The 25,751-nt window shown below is 44.2% G+C and overlaps 1 protein-coding gene across 5 annotated transcripts in view; it reads left to right on the top strand.

Moving 5' to 3' along the window:
- mid1 (midline 1) overlaps window positions 1-25,751 on the top strand; it is a 414,560-nt gene that overhangs the window by 252,329 nt on the left and 136,480 nt on the right. For 3 of the 5 annotated variants that reach the window (XM_068040365.1, XM_068040362.1, XM_068040366.1), the window contains exon 2: window positions 12,091-12,806. In XM_068040365.1, the coding sequence (XP_067896466.1) occupies window positions 12,147-12,806 (660 nt within the window). In that variant the 5' untranslated portion in view covers window positions 12,091-12,146. Of the gene's footprint in view, window positions 1-2,360; window positions 2,491-2,542; window positions 2,590-12,090; window positions 12,807-25,751 lie in introns of those variants that run through there. The other 2 variants (XM_068040363.1, XM_068040367.1) reach the window with 2 other exon arrangements.

Below are 25,751 nucleotides of genomic sequence, written 5' to 3'. Positions count from 1 at the left end.
CATGGACTGTGACACACTATAGGGGTTCTGTATGGGCTGTGACACACTATAGGTGTTCAGCATGGACTGTGACACACAGTAGGGATTCAGCTTGGGCTGTTACACACTATCGGGGTTCAGTATGGATTGTGACACACTAAAGGGATTCAGCATGGACTGTGACACACTATAGGGGTTCGGTATGGACTGTGACACACTGTAGGGGTTCAGCAGGGACTGTGACACACAGTAGGGATTCAGCTTGGGCTGTTACACACTATCGGGGTTCAGTATGGATTGTGACACACTATAGGAGTTCTGTATGGACTATGACACACTGTAGGGGTTCAGCAGGGACTGTGACACACTATAGGGGTTCTGTAAGGATTGTGACACACTATAGGGGTTCTGTATGGACTGTGACACACTGTAGGGGTTCAGCAGGGACTGTGACACACAGTAGGGATTCAGCTTGGGCTGTTACACACTATCGGGGTTCAGTATGGATTGTGACACACTATAGGAGTTCTGTATGGACTATGACACACTGTAGGGGTTCAGCAGGGACTGTGACACACTATAGGGGTTCTGTAAGGATTGTGACACACTATAGGGGTTCTGTATGGACTATGACACACTGTCGGGGTTCAGCATGGACTATGACACACTGTAGGGATTCAGCTTGGGCTGTTACACACTATAGGGGTTCAGTATGGATTGTGACACGCTATAGGGGTTCAGCATGGACTGTGACACACTATAGGGGTTCTGTATGGGCTGTGACACACTATAGGTGTTCAGCATGGACTGTGACACACAGTAGGGATTCAGCTTGGGCTGTTACACACTATCGGGGTTCAGTATGGATTGTGACACACTAAAGGGATTCAGCATGGGCTGTGACACACTCTAGGGGTTCACCAGGGGCTGTGACACACTATAGGGGTTCGGTATGGGCTGTGACACACTCTAGGGGTTCACCAGGGGCTGTGACACACTATAGGGGTTCCGCATGGCCTGTGACAGTAGGGGCTCAGCATGGACTGTGACACACTATAGGGCTTCAGCATGGGCTGTGCCACAGTAGGGGTACAGTATGGACTGTGACAGAAAGTAGGTGTTCAGCATGGACAGTGACACACTATCGGGGTTCAACAGGGACAGTGACACACTATCGGGGTTCAACAGGGACAGTGACACACTATCGGGGTTCAACAGGGACAGTGACACACTATCGGGGTTCAACAGGGACAGTGACACACTATCGGGGTTCAACAGGGACAGTGACACACTATAGGGGTTCAACAGGGACAGTGACACACTATAGGGGTTCAGCATGGACTGTGACACACTATAGGGGTTCAACAGGGACAGTGACACACTATAGGGGTTCAGCATGGACTGTGACACACGATAGGGGTTCAACAGGGACTTTGACACACTATAGGGGATCAACATGGACCGTGACACACTATCTGGGTTTAGCATGGACTGTGACACACTATAGAGGTTTAGTATGGATTGTGACACATTATAGGTGTTCAGTATGGTCTCTGACACACTATAGGGGTTCAGCATGGGCTGTGACTCAATATAGAGGTTCAGTATAGCCTGTGGCACACTATTGAGCTTCAGTATGGACTGTGACACATTATAGGGGTTCAGTATGGTCTCTGACATGCTATAGGGGTTCAGTATGGACTGTGGCACAGTATAGGCATTCAGTATGGACTGTGACACTATAAGGGTTCAGTATGGACTGTGACACACTATAAGGGTTCAGTATGGACTGTGATACACTGTAGGGGTTCAGCATGGACTGTGACATACCCAAGCATTTTATTGTGGTCTGTTCCATAATATAGTGTGTCATTAAGGGCTATAACACACTGTATGGTTTCATTATGGGCTATTCCACACTACAGTTTAGAGTGATGTCACGGTTGTGCTCAGTAAATTGATATTTGTGCGTGGGAAAGAAATTGTCTCTCGTTTGGAGCTTGGGAATCATAGGCCTTGTTTTCTGCTGAGTATTTAATTACATTATGGGTTTCGCCATTTCTCCCTGTCGTGTCTGAAAATGAAACTCCAAAAATCCTGATGACAAGAGGTTATTGTTAGGGGGACGTTTTTGAGCAGAATTTGATCCTCCTTGTTTATTCAGTAGACTTGAGCTGAAACAAGAGACAGAAAGCAGAGACTTAGCTAGAGGGTCACTAGCAGACCGGTTGATGATTGGAGGACCCGCCCAGCCCTCCCCACTCTGTGCCACTCTTCGACGGAGGTGGTTTTAGGTGGAGCTGGTTTTCCTGTCATTGTAGGATGCTGTAAATCAGATTTTCCTGTTGTGTTTCAGTCGTGCCTGTTAGTTTGGTGGAGAATGGGCTCTGGATCACTCAGGCTAAAGGCAGCTGGACAACTGGCTGCTAAAACCTCCAGTTTGATAGTGTTGTGATGGTGACCTTAATCCCAGCTATGTCCAGACAATCAGAGCCAGGTTGGAATCCACTGGTGGGTATCAAATGGCTACTTATTTTTGCTGACGGCGTGGGGGACTGGCTGAATCGGGTTGGTTGGAAGTTCTGTCTTGTCATACACTTCCACAGTCAGGTTAGCAGGCAGATTTGTTTTGTTTTTACTAAATTTCACTGTTGCAACATATTCCGGAACAAAGTTAATAATTGTAAAAGCAATTCGTCCAGAGTAGAGACTGTCAAAGTATTGGAATGTGTATGGCCGTGTTTGATGCTCCTGGATGTGCAATGCAATTAGCTGCTACTATTTGCAACGATTCTTTCTTTTCCGTATATCCTATGTTCCTATCCTACAGTGACAAACCCCTTTGGAAATCAGACAATTGTCTTCCCTTTTCTTTGGGAAGTGTCCAGTCATCCACGATTACTGCAGCTTGTTAATAAATACGCCTTGTCTGATTTATTTATGGAGTCCCAGATCTTTGTGATCAGTAAAGTTGGCTGTGATCATCTCAAAGTGGTTGCTCTTCTTTAAAACAGAGACTTCTTGTTTCATTTATAATTTTGGGGGTGTTTATCGTTGTGTGCAGTGAGAAATATTCTGTGTTCAGAATGGGTTGAGAACTGTCATTTGCTGCCCAATGCCTGAGGAGCTAAACCAATGACACAGCATTATCAGATGAGTTTTATACAGGCTGGGCAATTGCCGGAAATGGCTTGATAAAGATGCAATGATCGCACTGGAAGTTTTAATCCTTGGGTTTGGATTGCCTCACTGATTAACATCCAGTTGTCTCCATAGCTACTGTGTCAGAGGTGGTAGCAAAAACAAATACTCAAACAATACTAACACCTGAGATGTCTAATTAGATTACTGTCATGGAATCGTTCCCAGGTATTCATTATTCTCACATAATCTCAGTAGGAAGAAACAGCTTACATTTATATAGAGCCTTCCTCATCCTCAGGACATTCTGAAGCACTTTACAGCCAATGAAGTATGTTTTTGAAGTGTCATCACGGTTGCAATAGCAGAAATACAGCACCCAATGTGCACACAGTAAGGGTCCACAAACAACAATGCCCAGATAATCTGTTTCGGTGATGTTCTTTGAGGGACAGATGTTGGCTGGGGACTGTACTCTTCTTTGAATTAGTGCCAAGGGATCTTTCATGCCCGCCTGAGCAGTCAGATGGGGCATTGGTTTAACGTTGCATCCTAAAAATGGCACCCCTGACAGTGCAGCACCCTATCAAATACTGCACTAGAGTGTTAGCATGAATATGTGTTCAAGTCTCTGGAGTGGAGCTTGAACCTATGACTCAAAATGGACTCAGAGATCAGAGTGCAACCACTGAGTCAAGATGTATAATTTTAGGAAGCATCTGCCTATCCATCTGTCACCTTTATACCATCTGATTGGTCCCTTACCTGACCCAACACACCAGTGTTACACTATGCAGCTTAGTTTCAGAGGCTTAACTTTTCATTGCTGCTACATAACAACATATCTCCTAAAGGCTGCAGATGCTGGCGGTCAATTGGAGCCTGCAAGACTGACATTAATAGGCTTTTGTTGGGTAAGGGTATCGAGTGATAGGGCACAAAGGCAGATAAATGGAGTTGAGTGACAGATCTGCCATAATCCTAGTGAAGGCCAGCAGCATCCTTCAAGATTATTGCAGAGCTGGGAGGAACATTCCTGCTGTCTTGGTTCCATGTAAAGGCAGGTTTAAAAAAAGCCACTTACCTTGAGGCTTCATTAGGAACCAAAAAGCTGAGTGGTGCATATTCAAGTGGCCTAACTCCTATTTAGGGTGGCTTTTCAAGATACCTGAATATTGGTCCAAGGCCAATTTAGGGGTCTGACTTATTTCAAGCACCTTGGGGTGCAGAAGGTAGCCTCCTGAAATTGGTCCTTTATGCCCTTGTTCTCTGCCCACAAACAAGGCCCAATATCTACCCCAATGTGTCATTGAGGCTACTCTTTTTTTTAACCTTTTCTTGAATTTGGGGATTAGACTTACAACCTATAAGAGCAGAACTAGGTTGGGTGTTAGGAAGTGATTCCTTCCCCAGGGATTAGTAGTGGACTTGTGGAACTGACTGCCTCCTCGTGTGGCGATCTCTGATTTGCTGAATTCCTTCTAGTGAGATCTGGAGGTATTTCTGGCTGGAGCAGAGATCACCTTGTACAAGAGGTAGGTACTGTCTAACATTAGTCAGGGCCAGAGAGTGGTCTCCTGGACTCGCTGCAATCACCTAAAGGGGTCAGAGAAGAATTAGTCAGATTTTTTAAAATCCCTAATTGCCCTAGGAAATTACAGGCTGCGGGTGGAGTGGAGAGTGTCTTGACCTGATAATGGATAGTCGAGATGGACTAGCTGGTCTTTTCCTATCTGCCATTTTTGTGTGTTGTATGTATACATTTTGGGTGAATTGATTTACCTTTGACAAGGTGAAGAATGCTCATGCTGGGGAATGAGAATTACTCAATGTCAGAATGCTGCACTTGTGGGGTCCGAATATACACAGCCAAGTGCCCTTTACTTTGTCCCAGCAATATACCTCAACTCCATTCTCAGGAGGCTCTCCCGTCGTGTACTTCTGTGTAATTTCAGTGAGTGGGAGTGCCAATTAGTGAGTTGAATTGTGTGCAGTCTGGGGCTGTGAGTGGGTGCTCCATAGGAAGAAGTCTGAAATGGCAGAAAACTTACATCACTTACAACCAGGATTTCCAACTCTGGTCTGACGTATTCCTCACTTCTTGTTCTTGCCTCACTCAATTCCCGCTGGCTCTATTTAATTAACACCATCCTCCTTAGAGAGAAGGGCGGCACAGTGGCGCAGTGGTTAGCACTGCAGCCTCACAGCTCCAGGGACCCGGGTTCGATTCTGGGCACTGCCTGTGTGGAGTTTGCAAGTTCTCCCTGTATCTGCGTGGGTTTTCTCCGGGTGCTCCGGTTTCCTCCCACAAGCCAAAAGACTTGCAGGTTGGTAGGTAAATTGGCCATTATAAATTGTCACTAGTGTAGGTAGGTGGTAGGGAAATATAGGGACAGATGGGGATGTTTGGTAGGAATGTAGGATTAGTATAAATGGGTGGTTGATGGTCGGCACAGACTCGGTGGGCCGAAGGGCCTGTTTCAGTGCTGTATCTCTAATCTAATCTAAAATAAAAACAATTGCCGGTACTGTTCTTGGATCATTGCCATTTTGAAGTATCAGTAGGTGGCTTGAGCAAGTCTCCATATCTCCACCCATTTGAAGCCTGACACTGTTTCCTGGACAATGTTTGGTGCAAAGATCAATGTGCCAGTTTGATATCCGTGTAACTTGACCTGACCTGGATGTAGAACAGAGGCAAACGGATCTAACCAGGCAGAGGCCGCACTCGCAATGTAGGAAAATTAGTCATTGAAAACCAAAGCAACAGGAATAAATCAACATGTATTTTTTTTTAATTAAAACTTGAACATAAAGGATGTGCAGTGGGAGACTTAGGTTAAACCCATCACCTACGAACCAAACTACCGGAAAGCCTGCATCAGTCGGGTGTCTGGCTGAAATGGAATCTACCCTCTGTCCTTACAGAGACACACAGCCATGTACTTAAATGCAGACAGCCCAGACCAACAGACAAGCCTATAGAACCTACAAATGTGAATAGAGATATGGCTAGAGTTTATCCAAATTGTGCTGGTGACTAACATATGGCACTGATATACTTCCTGCTGCTTTTCCAGCAGGATGAGAAGACTTTGCATTAATATATAGCATCTTTCACAACCTCAGGACGTCCCAAAGGATTTACTACCAGTGAAGTTGTTTTGAAGTGGAGTCACTGTTGTAATGTAAGAAACGCAGCAGCCAATTTGAGTACAGCAAGCTCCCACAAACACCAATTAAATAAATGCCCAGATAATCTATTTTTTAGTAATTAAAATAGAAAATGCTGGAAATACTCAGCAGGTTGGGCAGCATTTATGGAGAGAAAAACAGAGATAACCAGAGGTCATTGATCAGAAACATTGGCCTGGATTTCGCAGTGGCAATGACGGTGAAACTGTCAGCCGTTTTATTCTGCTGAAACTGCCAACAACCTTGGGAGTGCACACATGCCCAGAACAAGGCGAAAATCCAGAGGTTGCTGTCTGTAATTCTACACTTTTCCACAGGGTGCGCTGTTGAGATACCGGCCAGACTGCATTCAATGGGAAATCAATTGAATTGATGGGAACTTCAACTCAACACTGTCAGCCTTATTGTAAAAACACTAGAGAAAGTTACAACTTATTGAATGAGGTTATAACTGAGTTTTTATCAGTGTACTAACTTCATAATTACTGCTGAATACTCTTACTGGCCCTGAGAAGCTAATTTTATATTTGTGGAATGATAAATGTCTCCATAATGGTAGAAAGAATTGCACATTTTAAATTTTTTTTAAAGTTTGTTTTTCTTTATTTTCAATTCTAATCCAATCATAATCATTTATTTATCTGAAAATTTAAGCCAGAAGAGGATATTTGGTGCTTTTGCATTTTGCTGTGTGAATGCTTCAATGTGATTGGCTGCTTACCTGCTTGCATCATCAGTGCTGCCACACATCGAGATATCCCCTTGACTTTGGTGCCAGATTCAAACTGATGTCAGGAAAGGGGAAATCTCCACTACAGAGATGACTAGATCTTAGTGGGCAGCTTCCTTCAGCGTGTGCTGTCACTCCGCTGCTGGTCGCAAAATCCAGGCCATTAACTCTGTTTCTATCTCCAAAGATGCTGCCTGACTTGTTGAGCATTTGCAGCATTTTTTGTTTTAATTTCAAATTTCCAGCATCCACATTATTTTCCTTCGTGATGTTAGTTGATATTGTCCAGGACACTAGGGAGAACTCACCCCCCAACTTCTTCAAAATAGTGCCATGAGATATTTTACATCCAACTGCGAGGGCAGATGGGGACTCGGTTTAACATCTCTTCCAAAAGACGGCACCTCCTACAGTGCAGCACTCCTTCCATGCCAAACAGGAGTGTCAGCACAAATCTCCACAGTGAGACTTTCTGACTGAGAGGCAAGAGTTCTACCACTGAGTTACAGCTGACACTTGCCGCAGTTTGCCAATTTTGTGTGCTTCCATTTGGATGTGCCTCATCTCCCACCTCCTTCAGCCGTTCTCTCTATCTCGTAAATATCATTATTTCTTTGATAGATCTTGTTATGCCTGCTATCACCACTGCCATTTAAGCATCTCTTGTTCTTCACTTAAGCATTTTGCAGGTCGTTCTATTCCTTTTCCCATGTGTGTGTCTTTATGTGTGTTTGTACGCTCCCTCCCACCACTCTTTACCTTTGTTTTTTTTTTCATTACATTCATGTGTAACATCATCCAGTTCTGACAAAGAATCAACACTCAAAACGTAGCACCTCTGCTCCCTCCACAGATGCTGCCTGACCTGCTGAGTGTTTCCAGCATTTTCTGTCTTGGTTTAAAAGACTTCAAATTGATCATAAGTACATACTAAGTTGCCCAGAATCTGAGATGGTCTTTGATTTATCAGATTTAGTGAATTTTGATGTCACATATCGCAAAGTCTTTTTGCATCTTCGGAATATGGGCAAGGCTAACATTTACCGCCCATCCCTAGTTGCCCTGAGAACTGACAGTGGGCTTTCTTCTTGAGCTGCTAGTAGTGTGGGGTTGCCAACTCTGGCTGCACAAAATTCTGGAGATTTCATCACATCATCTCTTGCCTCCAAATGCCCTTTTTTCTCATCTCCCATACTTTTATAACTAATAAACAAAAGTGTTCAGTGATAATTTAAAGAAAATACTTTTTGAAATTCCCTGATAATTTTTTTTCACAGGGATTGCCCGCATTGGTGTCGAGGACATTAATCTTTAATGCCTGGAGGCGCTTAGGACAATCCTGGAGGGTTGGCAACACCTGTAGTAGTGGTTTGGATACAACTGAGTGGTTTACTAGACCCCCTCTCCCCACTTCAGAGTGAAGTTAAAGAGTCAACCACATTGGTATTTATTTATGGACATAATGCAGGATTTTTAAAAATTTAAGTGTTGTTGTCCTGGAAATTGTACTGTCGCAGGAAATGTAAATATGCTGCAGTACATCTCCCCAAACACAGATCTAGCTAACGCCTACAATGTTTAGCACAGTCAATCATTCATTTCAGTTTGTGAAAAGGGGCAGTTAATGGCTTGTGTCAGTTTTAATAAGGATCACAGTGGCTAACAGCACGATGGCAGAACTACCATTGCCCGAAACATAACAGGATCTGTGCAGGGGTAATTTGCTGTGTCTTTGTCCTTTATTTGAACTGATATTGTATGTACACATTGAGCTTGCAGAATTACAAGAGAATGGGTCAGGAAATTCTCCCACAAGGGACCAACTAGTGAGTCACTCTCACACAGGCCTCACAAGTGAATCAATTCTGTTGTCTCAAAAATTTGCTATTGAACATTGTTTAATATGTGCATGAGAAAAATATTTCTTTTATTATGGCATCAATGAGATTTTGGTTTGGACAGAGGGCACTTTAACTCCAACAATAACAAATTGCACTTTATAGCATTTTTAGAATAGTAAGACATTCCGTGGTAATTCACAGGAGCGTAATCAGACAAAAACTGACACCGAGCCACGTAAAGAGACAGTAGGTCAGATGACCAAAAGCTTGGTCAAAGAGGTAGGTTTTAAGGAGTGTCTTAAAGGAGGAAAGAGAGATGGGAGACAGAGAGGTTTAGGAATGGAATTCCAGAGGTTAGAGCATAGACAGCTGACAGCATGGCTAACAGTAGTGAGGCGATGAAAATCAGGGATGTGCAGGGAGGCCAGAATTGGAGGAGTACAGATATCTTGGAGGGTTGGAGGAGGAGTAGGTTCTAAAGATCGGGAGGGGTGAGGCCCTGAGAGATTTGAAAACAAGTATGAAGAATGTAAAATTGAAGTATTGCTGGGTATCAAGGAATGTGGAGAAAGGCAAGTAAATGGAGTTGGGGTGCAGATTAACCATGATCAGATTGACAGGAGGAACAGGATTGACGGGCTGAATAGCCTACTCTTGTTCCTAAGAAGTAAAGGTTGATTATCTGAGTTTGCTGCTGCTGCTGGGCAGCCTTGTTCATACTGAAACACCCCCCACCCCCAGGGTGCAGCCACAGAAAGAGGCTTTCTTGTTAGGTGTGGTAAATTACTCCTGTTGTGTCTTCATCGGGAAGTATCTAGTTGGTTGGTTGGGAGAAGGAGAAAGGTGCAGGTTTCAGGATGGTGCCACTAGGCTGGTGTTTCAACACTCTCGGCTCTAAGTCAGCAGATTGTGGGTTCAAGCCCCACTCCAGACACTTGAGCACATAACCTAGGCTGACTCTCCAGTGCAGTATTGAGGGAGCGCAGTACTGTTGGAGGTGCTGTTTTTCAGATGAGATGTTAAATTGCCCTCACAGGTGGCCGTACAATTTCTCAACAGCACTATTCCGCAGAAGAGCAGGGGAGTTCTCCTCTGTATCCTGTTTGATATTTATCCCTCAACCAACACCTGAAGACAGATTATTTCATCATTATTGCTGTTTGTGGGATCTTGCTGTGTGCAAAAAAGGCTGCTGTGTTTCCTTCATTAGAACTATGACTACACTTCAAAAATAGTTGATTGGCTGTAAAAGACTCTGGGACATCCTGAAATCGTGAAAGGCGCTACATAAATGCAGGTCCCTCCTTCCCTTCCTTCTTTCCTCTCTCTCCTCATGTCCCATCATCATAAATTTGCCACATCTTACTTTGTATAGGTGGTGCCTCCTTTAAATTTCAAGCTCCATCACACCTTGGCACTCAAAATATTTGAATAAACTGTTAATAATGTCACTGTGCAGCTTGGGACCAGTGGCGACTATCATTGCTTCCCCATATCTGAATTTCTGTTTTCTGTTCCAGTAAATTAGGGGTTTGTGGTAGCTCATAGCGATTAATCAAAGTTATGCTTGGAGTATGAATTGAGGTTCCAGAAGGTGAGAGAAGTGTGCAAAAGTAATCCCAGTCCCCACGCAGTTTAATGCAACAGAGGCTTGAGCACAAAATCTAGGCTGACACTCGAGGGCAGTACTGAGGGAGCACTGCACTATTGGAGGTGCCATCTTTCAGATGAAACACTAAATGAAGGCCTCAACTGTCTTCTTGGGTGGATGCGACAAGACTTCTTGTTATCACTGTCTAAAACCCAACTCTAGCAACAGTTTGGACATCACTGCAATTTAGAGGATGATCTTGTTTAGTGGGAGCCCCATGTAAAGCCTGTTGCTTTGCTGATGATGTGGTAAATGTGGGTGGCACAGTGGCGCAATGGTTAGCACCGCAGTCTCACAGCTCCGGCGACCCGGGTTCAGTTCTGGGTACTGCCGGTGCGGAGTTTGCAAGTTCTCCCTGTGACCGCATGGGTTTCTGCCGGGTGCTCTGGTTTCCTCCCACTGCCTAAGACCTGCAGGTTGATTGGTGAATTGGCCATTGTAAATTTCCCCTAGTGTAGGTAGGTGATAGGAGAATGGTGGGGATGTGGTAGGAAATATGGGATAAATATAGGATTAGTATAAATGGGTGGTTGTTGGTCAGCACAGACTCGGTGGGCCAAAGGGCCTGTTTCAGTGCTGTATCTCTAAATAAAATAAATAAAATCAGGCTGTAAGGAAACAATGGACCCAACTCATTTTGTGAGGTTGAAAATTCAGCTTCAAAACCTTCGCTCTGGTGTTTTGCTCTTTACTGCCGCATGCCACCCTCCGTCCCAACCCCTGGACATGGTTTTATAATGAGGACCGTGACCCTTTAAACCCATAAGCTTCTTTCATACCTTCATACAATGCTTGCAATAATTACTGTGTCAACCGTGCATGCTGGTAAAGGGAAGGGTTGCCAAATACTTTTCCACAAAGATGGTTCCTCTTTAAGGTGTCATATTTCCTCTCAATAAAATCTTGGCAATCTAATTCTAACATTAAAGTAAGTCGGTTGTAATTAATGATGCCCAGAGCTAGTTGGCTGTGTGTCAGTCCATTGATTTTTTTCAAGCTATCCCTGGCTCGCTAATGAGTGTATAAACCTCACCACGAAGCAATGTTTGTTTTGGGAAAGGTGAGGAGGTCCCACAGCAGGATGGGACCTTGGAGGGGAGAGCACGTGCAGCTGCACCCTCTGAGGCATCCTCTTGTGACTGGGCAACAGAGCCTTGCTGCATCTGACGGTGGAAAAAGGGAGCTTCCGCCTCACTGGGCTGTCTGCTCAAGGCAGACCATGGCTTTCGAGTGGAGCACGGAGCAGGGGCTGCTGTGTGGCCGACATTTGGATGTAGCCGTCTCTGCCTTTGCGACTGAGTGCGGCGATCAGGAGAGTTAGATAGTAACGCTTTGATTCTCTGATCCTTCGGAGATCTGAATGCTTAACTGGACTTGTCTGTAGCTTGAAGCCGAGAGAGAGTGTGTCAGAGGGGTGTTCGGTAGATGTTAGTGTGATATGGACAGTGCCGTGAGTAATGAGTCACTGTTACAGCGTAAGTCGGCAACCTCCCTAAGCTGAGCCCCCTCACCCACACAATGTTGTCTAATCGAATCCTGTGTTGCCTTTCCAGATAGCTCACCAGCTTCCCTGGATTTTGCTGACGACACAGGATTGCTTTGCCTGAAGATGGAAACACTGGAGTCGGAACTGACCTGCCCTATCTGTCTGGAGCTCTTCGAAGATCCGCTGCTTCTGCCGTGTGCCCACAGCCTCTGCTTCAGCTGCGCCCACCGTATCCTGGTATCTCACTGTGCATCGAACGAGAGCGTGGAATCCATCGCCGCCTTCCAGTGCCCGACGTGCCGCTATGTCATTGCCCTCAACCATCGCGGTCTAGAGGGGCTGAAGCGTAACGTCACCTTGCAGAACATCATTGACCGCTTTCAGAAGGCTTCAGTCAGTGGACCCAACTCACCGGGTGAGAGCCGCCGGGAGCGGCCCTTCGACGGCAGCGCCATGACGACAGCCGAGCGCATCCCCTGCCAATTCTGCGAGCAGGATCCACCGCGGGCGGCCGTGAAGACCTGCGTGACCTGTGAGGTCTCGTACTGCGATGGGTGCCTGAAAGCCACCCACCCCAGCAAGAAGCCCTTCACTGGGCACCGGCTGATCGAGCCCGTCCCTGACTCACATCTCCGCGGCTTGATGTGCCTGGAGCATGAGAGCGAGAAGGTCAACATGTACTGCGTAACGGATGAGCAGCTAATCTGTGCCCTGTGCAAGCTGGTGGGGCGACATCGAGACCACCAAGTGGCGGCACTGGGAGACAGGTTTGACAAAATAAAGGTACGTCGCATGTGACCTTTCTACTCTTTGGGAGAGAGGGAGCGTTCTTAGAAGCTGCAATATGTCAAATGTTGTCTGTTTGCACTCCTGTTATGTGCCTTAGGACATTTCAATGCATTAAAGGGGCTATATCAATGCAAGTTCACATTGTTGTTGTTGTACAATCAAAACCCCATTCGGCTGACAGGTTTTACGCATTCAAAGCTGACATGTAAGAGGCTCTGACTGAACAGGCGCTTCACTTAGCAATCCAGAACGTGAAGGAAACACTAAGTGTGAAACAATCTTAAAGGTGCTCCACTTGGTAAAGTGAGTCCAATTTTGCTCCACTCCTTCACAAAAACATTAGAACTGAACAGAAGTAGGAAACGTAGATTGATTCCAATTCTCCCCATAGAGACATTCTTCTTCTGCGACAAAATTAGCAACAAAAAAACACTGTACAGTACATATCATTTTAAATAGTTTATGTTACCATATATGTAACTTTATTTTTAAAAAATTGTTTCTTTTTTAATTGTACAATGATAATTCATGCACTCATTTTTATTTTTAGCTTTTTGGGAGTTTTTTTTGGGGTGATTAATCGAACTACTTGCAACAGATTAATTTCCTGTCTTCTCCGTCTGTGACATCTCCAAATTAAAGTCATTGACCTTTACATTGAGCAATGGTGTCACAATCACCTCAGTCTCCAGGCACAGAGCCGCATTTTGTTCCCATGGCGGGCGACAGTTTGCACATTGCACAGTCTCCGGAGTGTATCATTTCCAGACAGCATCCCAAAATTACATTGAATTACATAGAATTGGCAGTGCAGAAATGGGGTGTTTACATTCTACACGAGCCTCCTCTCATCTATCTTGGTGGGTTCCTAACCCTCCTGGTTTTGTCTGGAGACTCCCAGAATCGGCGGTTCCTCTTCAGCATGCTACTGCTGGCAACTCAGGCAAAATGTTAGCTGTATTGCTAGTCCACACTTCTTGTATCGCTAATTCATGCATGTGAACCGGCACTGCAATCTATCCCTGCCGGGTCAATGACCTCTGGGACACTTGCTACCTCCCCTTCATTTTGCATTCACTCCACTGTGTGGTGTCTTTTCCTGCACCCAGCCGAGTGATGCCACCCCCCCAATGCTACAGAGAGCCGGGACATGATCACACAAGTGTTAGGAATAGGCTATGGGGATGGCCTCAGGAATCGGCTATTGGGGGTGTTGTGAGAATCGGCAATTGATGGGGCCTCGGAAGTTAGCCATTGGGGATCTCGGGAATCGGCTATTTGGGAGACTTTGGAATTCAACTGTCTGGGGGAACCGTGGGAATCGGCTATTGGGGGGACCGTGGGAATTGGCTATCAAGGGACTGCGGGAATCAACTATTGGGGGACCTCAGGAATTGACTATTGGGCAGGCTGTGGGAAACAGCTATTGTGGGTCCTCAGGAATTGGAAACCGGTGGGAGCTTAGGAGTCAGGATTTGAAGACAATGAAGACTGGGGAATGGGGCTGGAGGGACGAGATGAGGAATAGGGACTCAACGAGAGATGGAGACTGGGGACGAGTGGCTCCTGTAGTCAGAATGTCACATGATGAAACCTCCAGGAATGCCTCCAAACAAAGTTGGCAACATTATCGTTTTTCATCTACTTCTATGAGCATACCCTTCTATTCCTTTCTCACTCATATGCTTATCTAGCTTCCCCTTAAATGCATCAAACTATTTGCGTCAACTACTGCTTATGGTAGCGAGTTCCACATAGAATCATAGAATGGTTATAGCACAGAAGGAGGACATTCGGCCCATCTAGTCCATGCTGGCTCTCCAGAAGAGCAATTTAGCTAGTCCCACTCCCTCACACTGTCCCTGTAACCCTGCAAATCTTTTCTCTTCAGGTGATTATCAATTCCCTTTTGAAAGCCACAAAGACACTGCCTCCACCACCATATTCTCACCACTCTCTGGGCAATGTTTTTCCTGAATTCCTCATTGGATTTATCGGTGAATATCTTATATTGATGGCCCCTAGGTTTGCTGGCAGTCCAGGACACCCAGGACCGGGGGTTTTCTGAGTTGGTGAAAAATCCTCTTGAGGTATCTTGAAAAATCCTCTGGCTTGCAGAGGCCCAGTGTGAACAGTGAACAGATAGATGTGAAGCAGAGCCATGTAGTCTTCTGTCAGAGCCTCTGCGCTTCTCTTCAGAAATTATATTGGAAGCTCTTTACTGAAAAAATGATTTTTGTTATAATAGTGCAGGGTTTCAGATAGAAAGGTAACAATTAAATGTTGTTGGGGTAGAGGGTGCTCAGAAATTATGCTTTGTTAACTGATGTGTGTCTAAGGATACATGGTGTAAGGATGTGCAGAGTGCACTTGTTAAATCATTGGGCATTGAGAGTGGAGTGTGTGTACTTGCTATCTAGAACCTGATCCCTGATGCTGGATTATTGCAATACAATGAATAAGAGCTAGTTAGTTACAGTTAAACGGTGAATCTTTTTTTGTTAAGTATGTCCTTTTTTGAGGCCATCTTTCTCTGGCTGTGAGGGAAATGTGTGAATGGAGTTCCTATGTTAAGCAACCAATGTGGCTATGCAGTAGGGATTGGGTTTGGGTGGGAGTGCCAAGTGGGCATTGGCTGCCCGTTTTACCCCACATCAAATTTTTTTTGGTCTTGCCCAGTTGGGCCTAAATGTGGCTCCAGTCCCACACCAATGTGGATGACTCTTAATGCTCTATGAATGGCCTAACAGGCCTCTCAGTTGCATCAAACTGCTACAAAGAATACACCAGACGGACGACAGTGGTTCAAGAAGGCCACCACCTGTAGGACAACTGAGGATGGGAATTAATGCCAGCCTTACCAGCGATACTTATATCCTAAGAATGAATTTTTTAAAAACTGCATCTGTCTCTGTATGTCCAGTTGCTTACTTTTCATTTCTTTCTCTCCCAACCTCTCTTTCCTTATCTTGGTCTCCCTCTCTTCCCATCCACTTCTTCTCTCTGCCCCCCAACCCCCAACTTCATTATCTCACAGACTCATTTTCCTCATTCTACTCTATATCCTAAGTTTTTCTTTTTCTCACATTCGTTCCCTCTGTCATCTTTTCTTCTGATATCTTCCCCCTCTCCAACCAGCTTTTTTCATATCCTCTCTGTTTGTCTCTCCCTCTAATCTCTTCTGCCAATTTCTTTCATTTCACATAGAGTGATACAGCACTGAAACAGGCTCTTCGAATCTGTGCCAGACATCAACCATCCATTTATACTAATCCTACATTAATTCCATATTCCCTACCACATCCCCACCTTCCCTTAATTCTCCTACCACCTACCTACATTAGGGGCAATTTACAATGGCCAATTTACCTATCAACCTGCAAGTCTTCGGCTGTGAGAGGAAACCAGAACAGCCAGCGAAAACCCATGCGGTCACAGGGAGAACTTGCAAACACTGCACAGGCAGTACCCAGAATCGAACTTGAGTGACTGGAGCTGTGAGGCTGTGGTGCTAACCACTGTGCCACTGTGCCACCCCTTACTTCCAGTCTTTTCCAAGTTTCTGTCTCTTCTCTCAATTTGTTTTGAATAATATATTTATCTAGTGCCTTTCATGACCTCAGGACATCCCAAATGCATTCAAGCCAATGAAGCATTTCAGTACAATAAAGTAATGAAGTACAATGCTGTTGTAATGTAGAAAATGTGGCAGCCAATTTGCACACAGCTAGATCCGCAAACAGCAATGAAATAAATGTCCGATCATCTACTGTAGTGATGTTGGTTGTGGGATAAATAGGACATCAGAAGAACTCCCAGCTCTTCTTCAAACAGTATCATGGGATCTTTTCCATCCACGTGAGATGGAAGGCAAGATCTTGATTTAATGTCTCATTCAAAAGATGGCACCTCCAACAGTGTAGCACTCCCTCAGTATTGCACTGGAGTGTCAGCCTGGGTCTTGTGCTCAAGTCTCTGGAGTTGAACCCACGATCTCTGCCTTAGAAGTGATAGTGTTACCACTGAGTGACCACTGACGTCTTATTAATGAAAGGCTACTGTACATTTGTCATATTCTTTTATATTTCAATATGATGAATTAGGTTGGGAGTTGAAAATAACCAGCAAAAATAAGCTATGAAGCATAAACAACAGAGAGTGCGTCATTAACATGAATAGTATTGCCCATCTATAAATATGAATGGGCTGAGTGCCATTGTCCAAGTTCGGGGCACTAAAAGCTTTTCAAGAAGACGAGGTACATTTTGATGTAAGTGAAGACACTTTTACATGTTAATTCATTATTAAGTATTTTCAGTTCTGACTAACAGCACTCTTGAAAAATTTAATATCTCTTGGGGGATTTATCCAGAGCTCATCCTTTTCACAAGGGGAGAAAAAGCAAATTTTCTCAAAGGGTCTCAATAAAATGAGCCTTTGGGTCAGTGGTAACATTCTAGTCTCTGACCCAGAAGGTACAGGGTTTAAAGCCCACTCCAGACGCTCCCAGTGAGTGGAGACTGGGGCTCCAGCTCTGAATTCAGGTTTGATATCTAGTATGATACTCATGTCCGGTGGGTGAGGGTGACCCCTTTCTCCTCATCATTTGTGTTGTGGGAGCCCAAAAAACCCTTACAGTGAATAGGAGTAACCACCCTTTTGGCTGGTAGAAAGATGGTTACGGCCATGGAAGGAGTGTTCCTGTCAGACTGTGAATCGGCCTATGAATTTTCACACTGTTCTCCAAGGGAAGAGTCTGAAGATACAAAAATCTTTCTTTTTTTATACTGTATGGCTAATGTTGTGCCTTTATTTAAGAAGGGCAGCAGGGATAAGCCAGGGAACTACATGCCTCACATCAGTGGTGGGAAAGTTATTGGAAGGGATTCCGAGAGACAGGATTTATATGCATCTGGAAAGGCATGATCTGATTAGGGATAGTCAGCAGGGCTTTGTGCGTGGGAAATCATGTCTCGCGAATTTGATTGAGTTTATTGAGGAGGTGACCAAGAGGATTGACAAGGGCAGGGCGATGGACATTGTCTACATGGACTTTAGCAAGGCCTTTGACAAGATCCCGCATGGTCGGCTGGTCCAGAAGGTTCGAACACATGGGATCCAGGGTGAGCTAGCAAATTGGATACAAAATTGGCTTGGTGATAGGAGGCAGAGGGTGGTAGTGGAGGGTTGTTTTTCAGATTGGAGGCCGGTGACCAGTGGTGTGTCACAGGGATCGGTGCTGGGCCCTCTGTTGTTTGTCATATATGTTAATGACTTGGATGTGAATGTAGGGGGCATGATTAGTAAGTTTGCAGATGACACCAAAATTGGTGGTATAGTGGACAGTGAAGCAGGTTGTCTAAGGTTACAATAGGATATAGATCAACTGGGAAAATGGGCAAGGGATTGGCAAATGGAATTTAATGCAGACAAGTGTGAAGTGATGCATTTTGGGAAGTTAAACCAGGGCAGGACATATACAGTGAATGGCAGGGCCCTGGGGAGTGTTTTTGAACAGAGACCTTGGAATGCAAGTACATAGTTCCCTGAAAGTGGCAACACAGGTAGATAGGGTGGTGAAGAAGGTGTATGGCATGCTTGCCTTCATCGGCCGAGGCATTGAGTACAAGAGTTGGGACGTCATGTTACAGTTGGTTAGGCCGCACTTGCAGTTCTAGTTGCCGCACTACAGGAAAGATGTGATTAAGCTGGAGAGAGTGCAGAAAAGATTCACAAGGATGTTGCCTGGTTTGGAGGGCTTGAGTTATAAAGAGAAATTGGATAGGCTGGGTCTGGTTTCCCTGGAGCGAAGGAGGCTGAGAGGGGACATGATAGAGGTATATAAAATTATGAGAGGCATAGATAGGTAGATAGCCAGAATCTGTTTCCCATGGTAGGGGTGACTAAAACTGGAAGGCATAGATTTAAGGTGAGAGGGAGTAGGTTTAAAGGGGATCAAAGGGGTTAATTTCTCACACAAAGAATAGTGGGTATCTGGAATGAGCTGCCTGAGGTGGTGGTGGAGGCAGGAACAGTAGCGACATTTAAGAGGCATCTGGACAGGTACTTGAATGAGCAAGGCTTAGAGGGATATGGAATTAATGCAGGCAGATGGGATTAGTATAGATAGGCATTGTGGTCGGCATGGACGCGGTGGGCCGAAGGGCCTGTTTCTATGCTGTATGACTGTATGACTAAAGCTCACAACCATAATCCTGTACAGTGGCTTCTTAATGGAAGATTATGCTGCCTTAAAAGGGAGGAACCTGTGGAGGGTCTTGTGACTGCTGCAGTATGTACGAATGCTGCCATCAGTGCATCCAACTGTAATGACCTGAACTATCCGTGACATGACTATGACACTGGGCAATTGTTTCCAACGTGGGTTCCTGCTCAAAAATTGTTAAAAACTGACTCTCATCACACACACAAAGCAATCCCAATTACGTGAACAATTTCCTTCCCTACAATCCCCCAGTTCATCGGCACACTAAAACTGTCTGTTCCAGGGCCATCGAGAATGAAGTTTTGATGGGCTGAAAATGTGGTGAAGTTTATGACCCTCTCTTCTGCAGTCTCAGCTACTGCACGTGGGCACGGTGTGGAAAGCACATACAGTACTGGCCTTCCTGCAAGGCAGTGTGAAAAGATTTCTCCAGCACATAAAGCTGTCTGTGGTTTGATCATCCAGGCACAAAATGTTCCTAAAGATTTTCCAGTGCAAGGGTGACAAATAGAAACTTGCAATCTCATCTATTGTTATCTTGAAACAATTTCATAAAATCATATTGCTCAGTAAGAGGCCGTTTGGTCATGTGTGTGCTAGTTCTCTTAACCATTTAACCTAACTTCCAGAGTCATTTCAGGCAGTGCATTCTGGGATCATAGTAACTCACTGTGTTAAAAATGTTATCCTCATCTCCCCCCAGTTCTTTTGCCAATTATTTTAAATCTGTGTCCTCTGGTTCCTGACCCTCCATCCAGTGGAAACAGTTTCTCTCTATATACTCTTTCAAAACCTCTCATAATTTTGAACATCTCTATTAAATCTCCCCTTAACCTTCTCCTGTGTCAATCACTCCCCACATACTTCCCTTCCCCCTCCATTCCATTCCCAATTTCCTTCCCTGATTCTCTTCCCATCCCTCATGATCCCTCCATTCCACCATGACTCCCCATTTCTCAATAGCCAAAAGGTGGGTTCCCATCATTTTGGTTTTTAAAATATTTATTGTACTAACCCCATCATACTCTGTATCCTGCCCTGTACCTTCTTCCCCCTCTCCCTCACCCTTTACAATTCTCCCCTCCCCTTTATTCACCATCCATTCCCTCTCTTTGCCTCCTCACCTGCTCCCCCGTCTCTTCATCACTATCCTGTACAAAAAAGGCTTCAATTTAAAAACAAAATTCCTTAGAATTTTACAGTAGTGAGAGGGTTAAACTTGGAAATTGCAGGCCAGTCAGCCTAACGTCAGTGGTGGGAAACTTTTAGAGTCAGTAATCTGGGACAAAATAAATTGCCATTTGTATGGACTAATAAATGAAAGTCAGCACGGATTTGTTAAAGGCAAATTCTGTTTGACTACTTGTTTGCGTTCTTTGATGAAGTAACAGAGAGGGTTGATGCGGGCAGTGTGGTTGATGTGCATGTGGACTTTCAAAAGGCGTTTGACAAAGTACCACATGATAGACTTGTTAGCAAAATTGAAGCCCATGAAATTAAAGGGGCAGCATGATTATGAAATTGCATAAGAGACAGAAAGCAGAGAGTAGTGATAAATAGCTGTTTTTCAGACTGGCGGGAAATGTACAGTTCTGTTCCCTTGGGGTCAGTATTAGGACTGCTGCTGGTTTTGTTTTATATTAATGATCTGGACTTGGGTATAGAGGGCATAGATTCAAAGTTAGCAGATGACACAGAACTCAGAAATGGAGTAAACATTGAGGAGGATAGTGACAGACTTCAGGAAGACCTTGACTGGTGAAATGGGCAGACACATGGCAGATGAAATTTAATGTAATAAAATGTGAAGTAATACATTTTGGTAGAAAGAATGGGGTGAGGCAATATAAACTAAATGGTACATGTTTAAAGAGGATGCAGGAACAGAGAGATCTCAGGGTGTATGTGCACAAAACTTTGAAGGTGGCAGGACAGGTTGAGAAGGCTCTTAAAAAAGCACATGCAATCCTTGCCTTTTTTACAAGAGGCATAGAGTGTAAAAGCAAAGAGGTTATGCAAACCCTTTATAAAACACTGCTTAGGCCTCAGCTGGAGCATTGTGTTCAGATTTGGGCTCTACACTTTAGCAAGGATGTCAAGGCCTTGGAGAGGAGGCAGAAGAGATTTACTAGATTGGTACCAGGGATGAGGGAGTTCACTTATGTGGAGAGACTGGAGAAGCTGGGATTTTTCTCCTTAGAGCAGAGAAGATTAAGAGGAGATTTGATATAGGTGCTCAACAACATGAGTGGTTTTAGATAGAATAAATAAAGCGATGGGTTGGTAACCAGAGAACTCAGATTTAAGATGATTGGCAAAGGAACCAGGGCCAACATAAGGAAACATTTTTTTACACAGCAAGTTGTGGTCTGGAATGCATTGCCTGGAATGCTATTGGAAACAGATTCAATAGTAACTTTATAAAGGGAATTAGATAAATACTTGAAGGAAAAAAATTTACAAAGCTATGGGGAAAGAGCAGGTGAGTGACACTAATTGGATAACGCTGTGGCCAAATGGCCTACTTCTGTGTTGTATCAGTCTATGAATAGGACTAATTGGATTGCCAGCACAGACTTGATGGGCTGAATGGCTTCCTTTTGTGTTACTTGATTCTCTGATTCTATCTACAATCATTTTTTTTCATTTACAGATATTAATGTTCATGTAGATTGGTGAACCTTCAGTAATATTGTGATATTTTCAAGTAATCTGCTCTTGTTGAAGCACAACCTTACTGGAATCATCCTAGTTCTTGAGTGGAGTGGCTTTTTAAGTGAATTGCCCACGACACTTACCAAAAAGAAAATGAGAGCTTTTAAACTTAGAAACAATATACCTCAGCAATGCCTTTCAATCTCTGAATGCTGCAAGGGTCTGTCAGTAAACGACTTGGGCCCCAGCCAACAGCCGAACAAAGTAAGCAGTTTGTATTCCACCAACCTGTCAGGGTTAATGCCAGTGCCAAGACTGATCTCGGTAAAATTTCCACATACGTTATGAAAAGGTTGGCTTGAGAACAGAGGACTAATTGACAACTGATATCCAACCTCGTAATATTCCAGAGGAAAGTGGAAGGCTTTGTGATGTGTTTCTTTTCTTAAAAAAAATAGGAGAGGAAATGCTTTGGGCAGGAGTTAGGGGTTAATCTTCCAACGCTACGATGACCCTTGCATTCAGACAGTGTCAACTTCATGCTTTTTAGATGCTGCCTTGGGCAGTGAGCACAGCAGCTGTCTCTGCTGTGTAAACTGCAGGGACTGAGCTATCAGCATGGAAACTCAAACAAGAGAGATTGGAGGAATTATTCAAACATACCACTGCTTTTGGAAGAGAGGAATTTGGGGACATGACTAACATATTGTGATGGTATGGTGGCCAGCTAGGTTCATTTTCTGTGAAAGCACAATGTAATTTTTGTACAGTGCCCGAAGTAGTCTTATTTCCTTCCTATTATCCTCCTTGTGATGCATGCTGTTATCTTTTGTGGAAAGGGTGGAGCAATTAGTGCTTGAGCACTTCCACTGACAAAGTCAACCACTCCTAATTGATTGTTGAAGCTTCCAAGTGGTATTCAGGAGCAGTCTGTGAAGGAACTCAATCGCTAACCAGTTTCCACTCTCCTTTTACAAGCAAGCAGGTGACATTGGCAAAATTGAGTGAAAATGATAGGTCAGACTTGGGCGGGGGGTGGGAAGGTGGGGGAAGGGGGGTTTGGTCTCTCTGTAAATGTTAAGCTATTAGTATGAAACGTTTGATGCAGAACATGTTGCCCATCCATATTTAGATGTCACCTTGGAGTTAGAAGCTGAGCTGCCACTGTACAACCTTTGGATGATTCTTGCATTCAGACTCAAATAGGCCCTCCAAGGAATGAGGGGGCAGGTGAATTCTGTCTTGGGCAGTACTGATAGTGAATTAGCAGTCCATTTTACTCTCGACTTCATTGCGAGAAACCCATCAGACCTGTTTTACACTATGGTCCCTTGATTTGAATGAGTTCTGTCTGAGCATTTACAAGTGGCACATGGATATTGATTGATGTAACTGTCTAGGTAAACTCTTCAGTTAACCAACCCTCGTCATTTCCCTACATCAGAGTGAGATAAATAGGAGGATCGTTTAAATGCAAAATTATGAAAAATTCACCAAGTGCATTAAAGCATGTATTGAAGTACAGCTCATTTTTTTCTAACTGCACTTGACAGTGTTTCTATTCACGCCCAGTGACTGCACATCAGTCAGATAAATTTAAATTAGTGTCTCAATAAGCTGTGTCGTGCTGTAAAATTCCTCAAGAGGATGGTGAGACCTTTGATGACGATTAAAAAGAAAGATTTGTCTTTACGTTACGCATTTCACAAAGCTCTTCACAGCCAGGGAAGTATATTTAATTCAAAAACAAGAAATGCTGGAATCACTCAGCAGGTCTGGCAGCATCTGTGGAAAGAGAAGCAGAGTTAACGTTTCGGGTCAGTGACCCTTCTTCGGAACTGACAAATATTAGAAAAGTCACAGATTATAAACAAGTGAGGTGGGGGTTGGGCAAGAGATAACAAAGGAGAAGGTGCAGATTGGACCGGGCCACATAGCTGACCAAAAGGTCACGGAGCAAAGGCAAACAATATGTTAATGGTGTGTTGAAAGACAAAGCATTAGTACAGATTAGGTGTGAATACACTGAATATTGAACAGCAGCAAGTGCAAACCTGAAGAAAAACAACCTGAAAAAAACAGTGGGTAAGCAAACTGAACAAACTAAGATGAAATGAAATAAATGCAAAAAAAGATTGTAAAAAATGTAAAAAGGAATGTAAAAAAAAAAAGGAAGAAAAAATAACTAAAAATGACTAAAAATGAAAGTAAAGTGGGGGGCTGTCATGCTCTGAAATTATTGAACTCAATGTTCAGTCCGGCAGGCTGTAGTGTGCCTAATCGGTAGATGAGATGCTGTTCCTCGAGCTTGCGTTGATGTTCACTGGAACACTGCAGCAATCCCAGGACAGAGATGTGAGCATGAGAGCAGGGGGGAGTGTTGAAATATTTAATTGCTGTTATAATATAGGGAAACATGCAATTAATTTATATACAGCAAAATCTTATAAACAGTGTATGATAATGACCAGCTAATAGGCTTATTAGTGATGTTGGATGAGGGATAGATATTGGCCAGGATACTGGGGACAACTTCCCTGCTGTTCCTCGGCAGAGTGGCTTTTTATTAATTTTGTCATGGGACGTGGGTGTCGCTGGCAAAGCCAGCATTTGTTGCCCACCACAACTGAGTGGCTTGCTAGTTCAGAGGGCAGTTAAGATTCAACCACATTGCTGTGGGCCTGGAGTCACATGGAGTCCAGACCAGGTAAGGGTAAGTCAGTAGCAGACTTGGCAGAATAGTGGTCAGTGCTGAATCGGGATTTCCAAACCAGAGGTGTGTTGCAGTCTGCTTTTTAAGTGGGCTGTCTGGAAATTTAAAAATCAATTTTTTTTGTGTGTCAAGGCAGGATGGCATTCGATATTGAAGTTATCAGTTAAATTTCATTAGTAGCAAGGATAATTTTTCCTCTTACCCCATCCCCTCCCTTTTTAAAGGGCTTCCATTGCCAGGAAAGCATTGTTCTTTTGCTTTGTTAATACACAACACAGCAGCATAAAGCCTGTCGCTTTATAAGCGAGATAGAACAGCCAGCATGTATCACTCTCTCAAAGTGAAAAAAGGTTGGGGGGAGGTTGGTGGGGGAGGGTAGGTTGGTGGAGGAGGGGTGCATTTTGGCCCAACACATCAACAACTTGCATTTATACAGTGCCTTCAACATAGCTAAACATTCCCAAGTTGCACTGAAATATAGCATGTTTTGAATATTGTATTTTGTCATTTTTTTTTATTTTGGACAGTAGGAATTTCAATTCACAGAATCAGAATCACAAAATAATACAGTGCAGAAGAGGCCTTTCGGCCCATCGAGTCTGCACCGATGCATTAAAACACCTGACCTGTCTACCTAATCCCATTTGCCCGCACTTGGCCCATAGCCTTGAATGTTATGACGTGCCAAGTGCTCATCCAGGTACTTTTTAAAGGATGTGAGGCAACCTGCATCAACCACCCTCCCAGGCAGGGCATTCCAGACCGTCACCACCCTCTGGGTAAAAGAATTCTTCCTCAAGTCCCCCTTAAACCTCCCGCCCCTCACCTTAAACTTGTGATCCCTCGTAACTGACCCTTCAACTAAAGGGAACAGCTGCTCCCTATCCACCCTGTCCATGCCCCTCATAATCTTGTACACCTCAATCAGGTCACCCCTCAGTCTTCACTGCTCCAGCGAAAACAATCCAAGCCTATTCAACCTCTCTTCATAGCTTAAATGTTCCATCCCAGGCAACATCCTGGTTTATTGCCTCTGCACCCCCTCCAATGCAATCACATCCTTCCTATAATGTGGCGACCAGAATTGCACAGTACTCCAGCTGTGGCCTTACCAAAGTTTTGTACAACTCCAACATGACCTCCCTGCTTTTGAATTCTGTGCCTTGCTTGATAAAGGCAAGTGTCCCATATGCCTTTTTCACCACCCTATTAACCTGCCCTTCTGCCTTCAGAGATCTATGGACAAACACGCCAAGGCCCCTTTGTTCCTCGGAACTTCCCAGTGTCAGGCCATTCATTGAATACTTCCATGTCACATTACTCCTTCCAAAGTGTATCACCTCAC

This window comes from Heterodontus francisci, chromosome 10, assembly GCF_036365525.1.
Source record: "Heterodontus francisci isolate sHetFra1 chromosome 10, sHetFra1.hap1, whole genome shotgun sequence".
Lineage (NCBI taxonomy): Eukaryota > Metazoa > Chordata > Chondrichthyes > Heterodontiformes > Heterodontidae > Heterodontus > Heterodontus francisci.
This window is presented reverse-complemented; position numbering and strand designations above follow the sequence as displayed.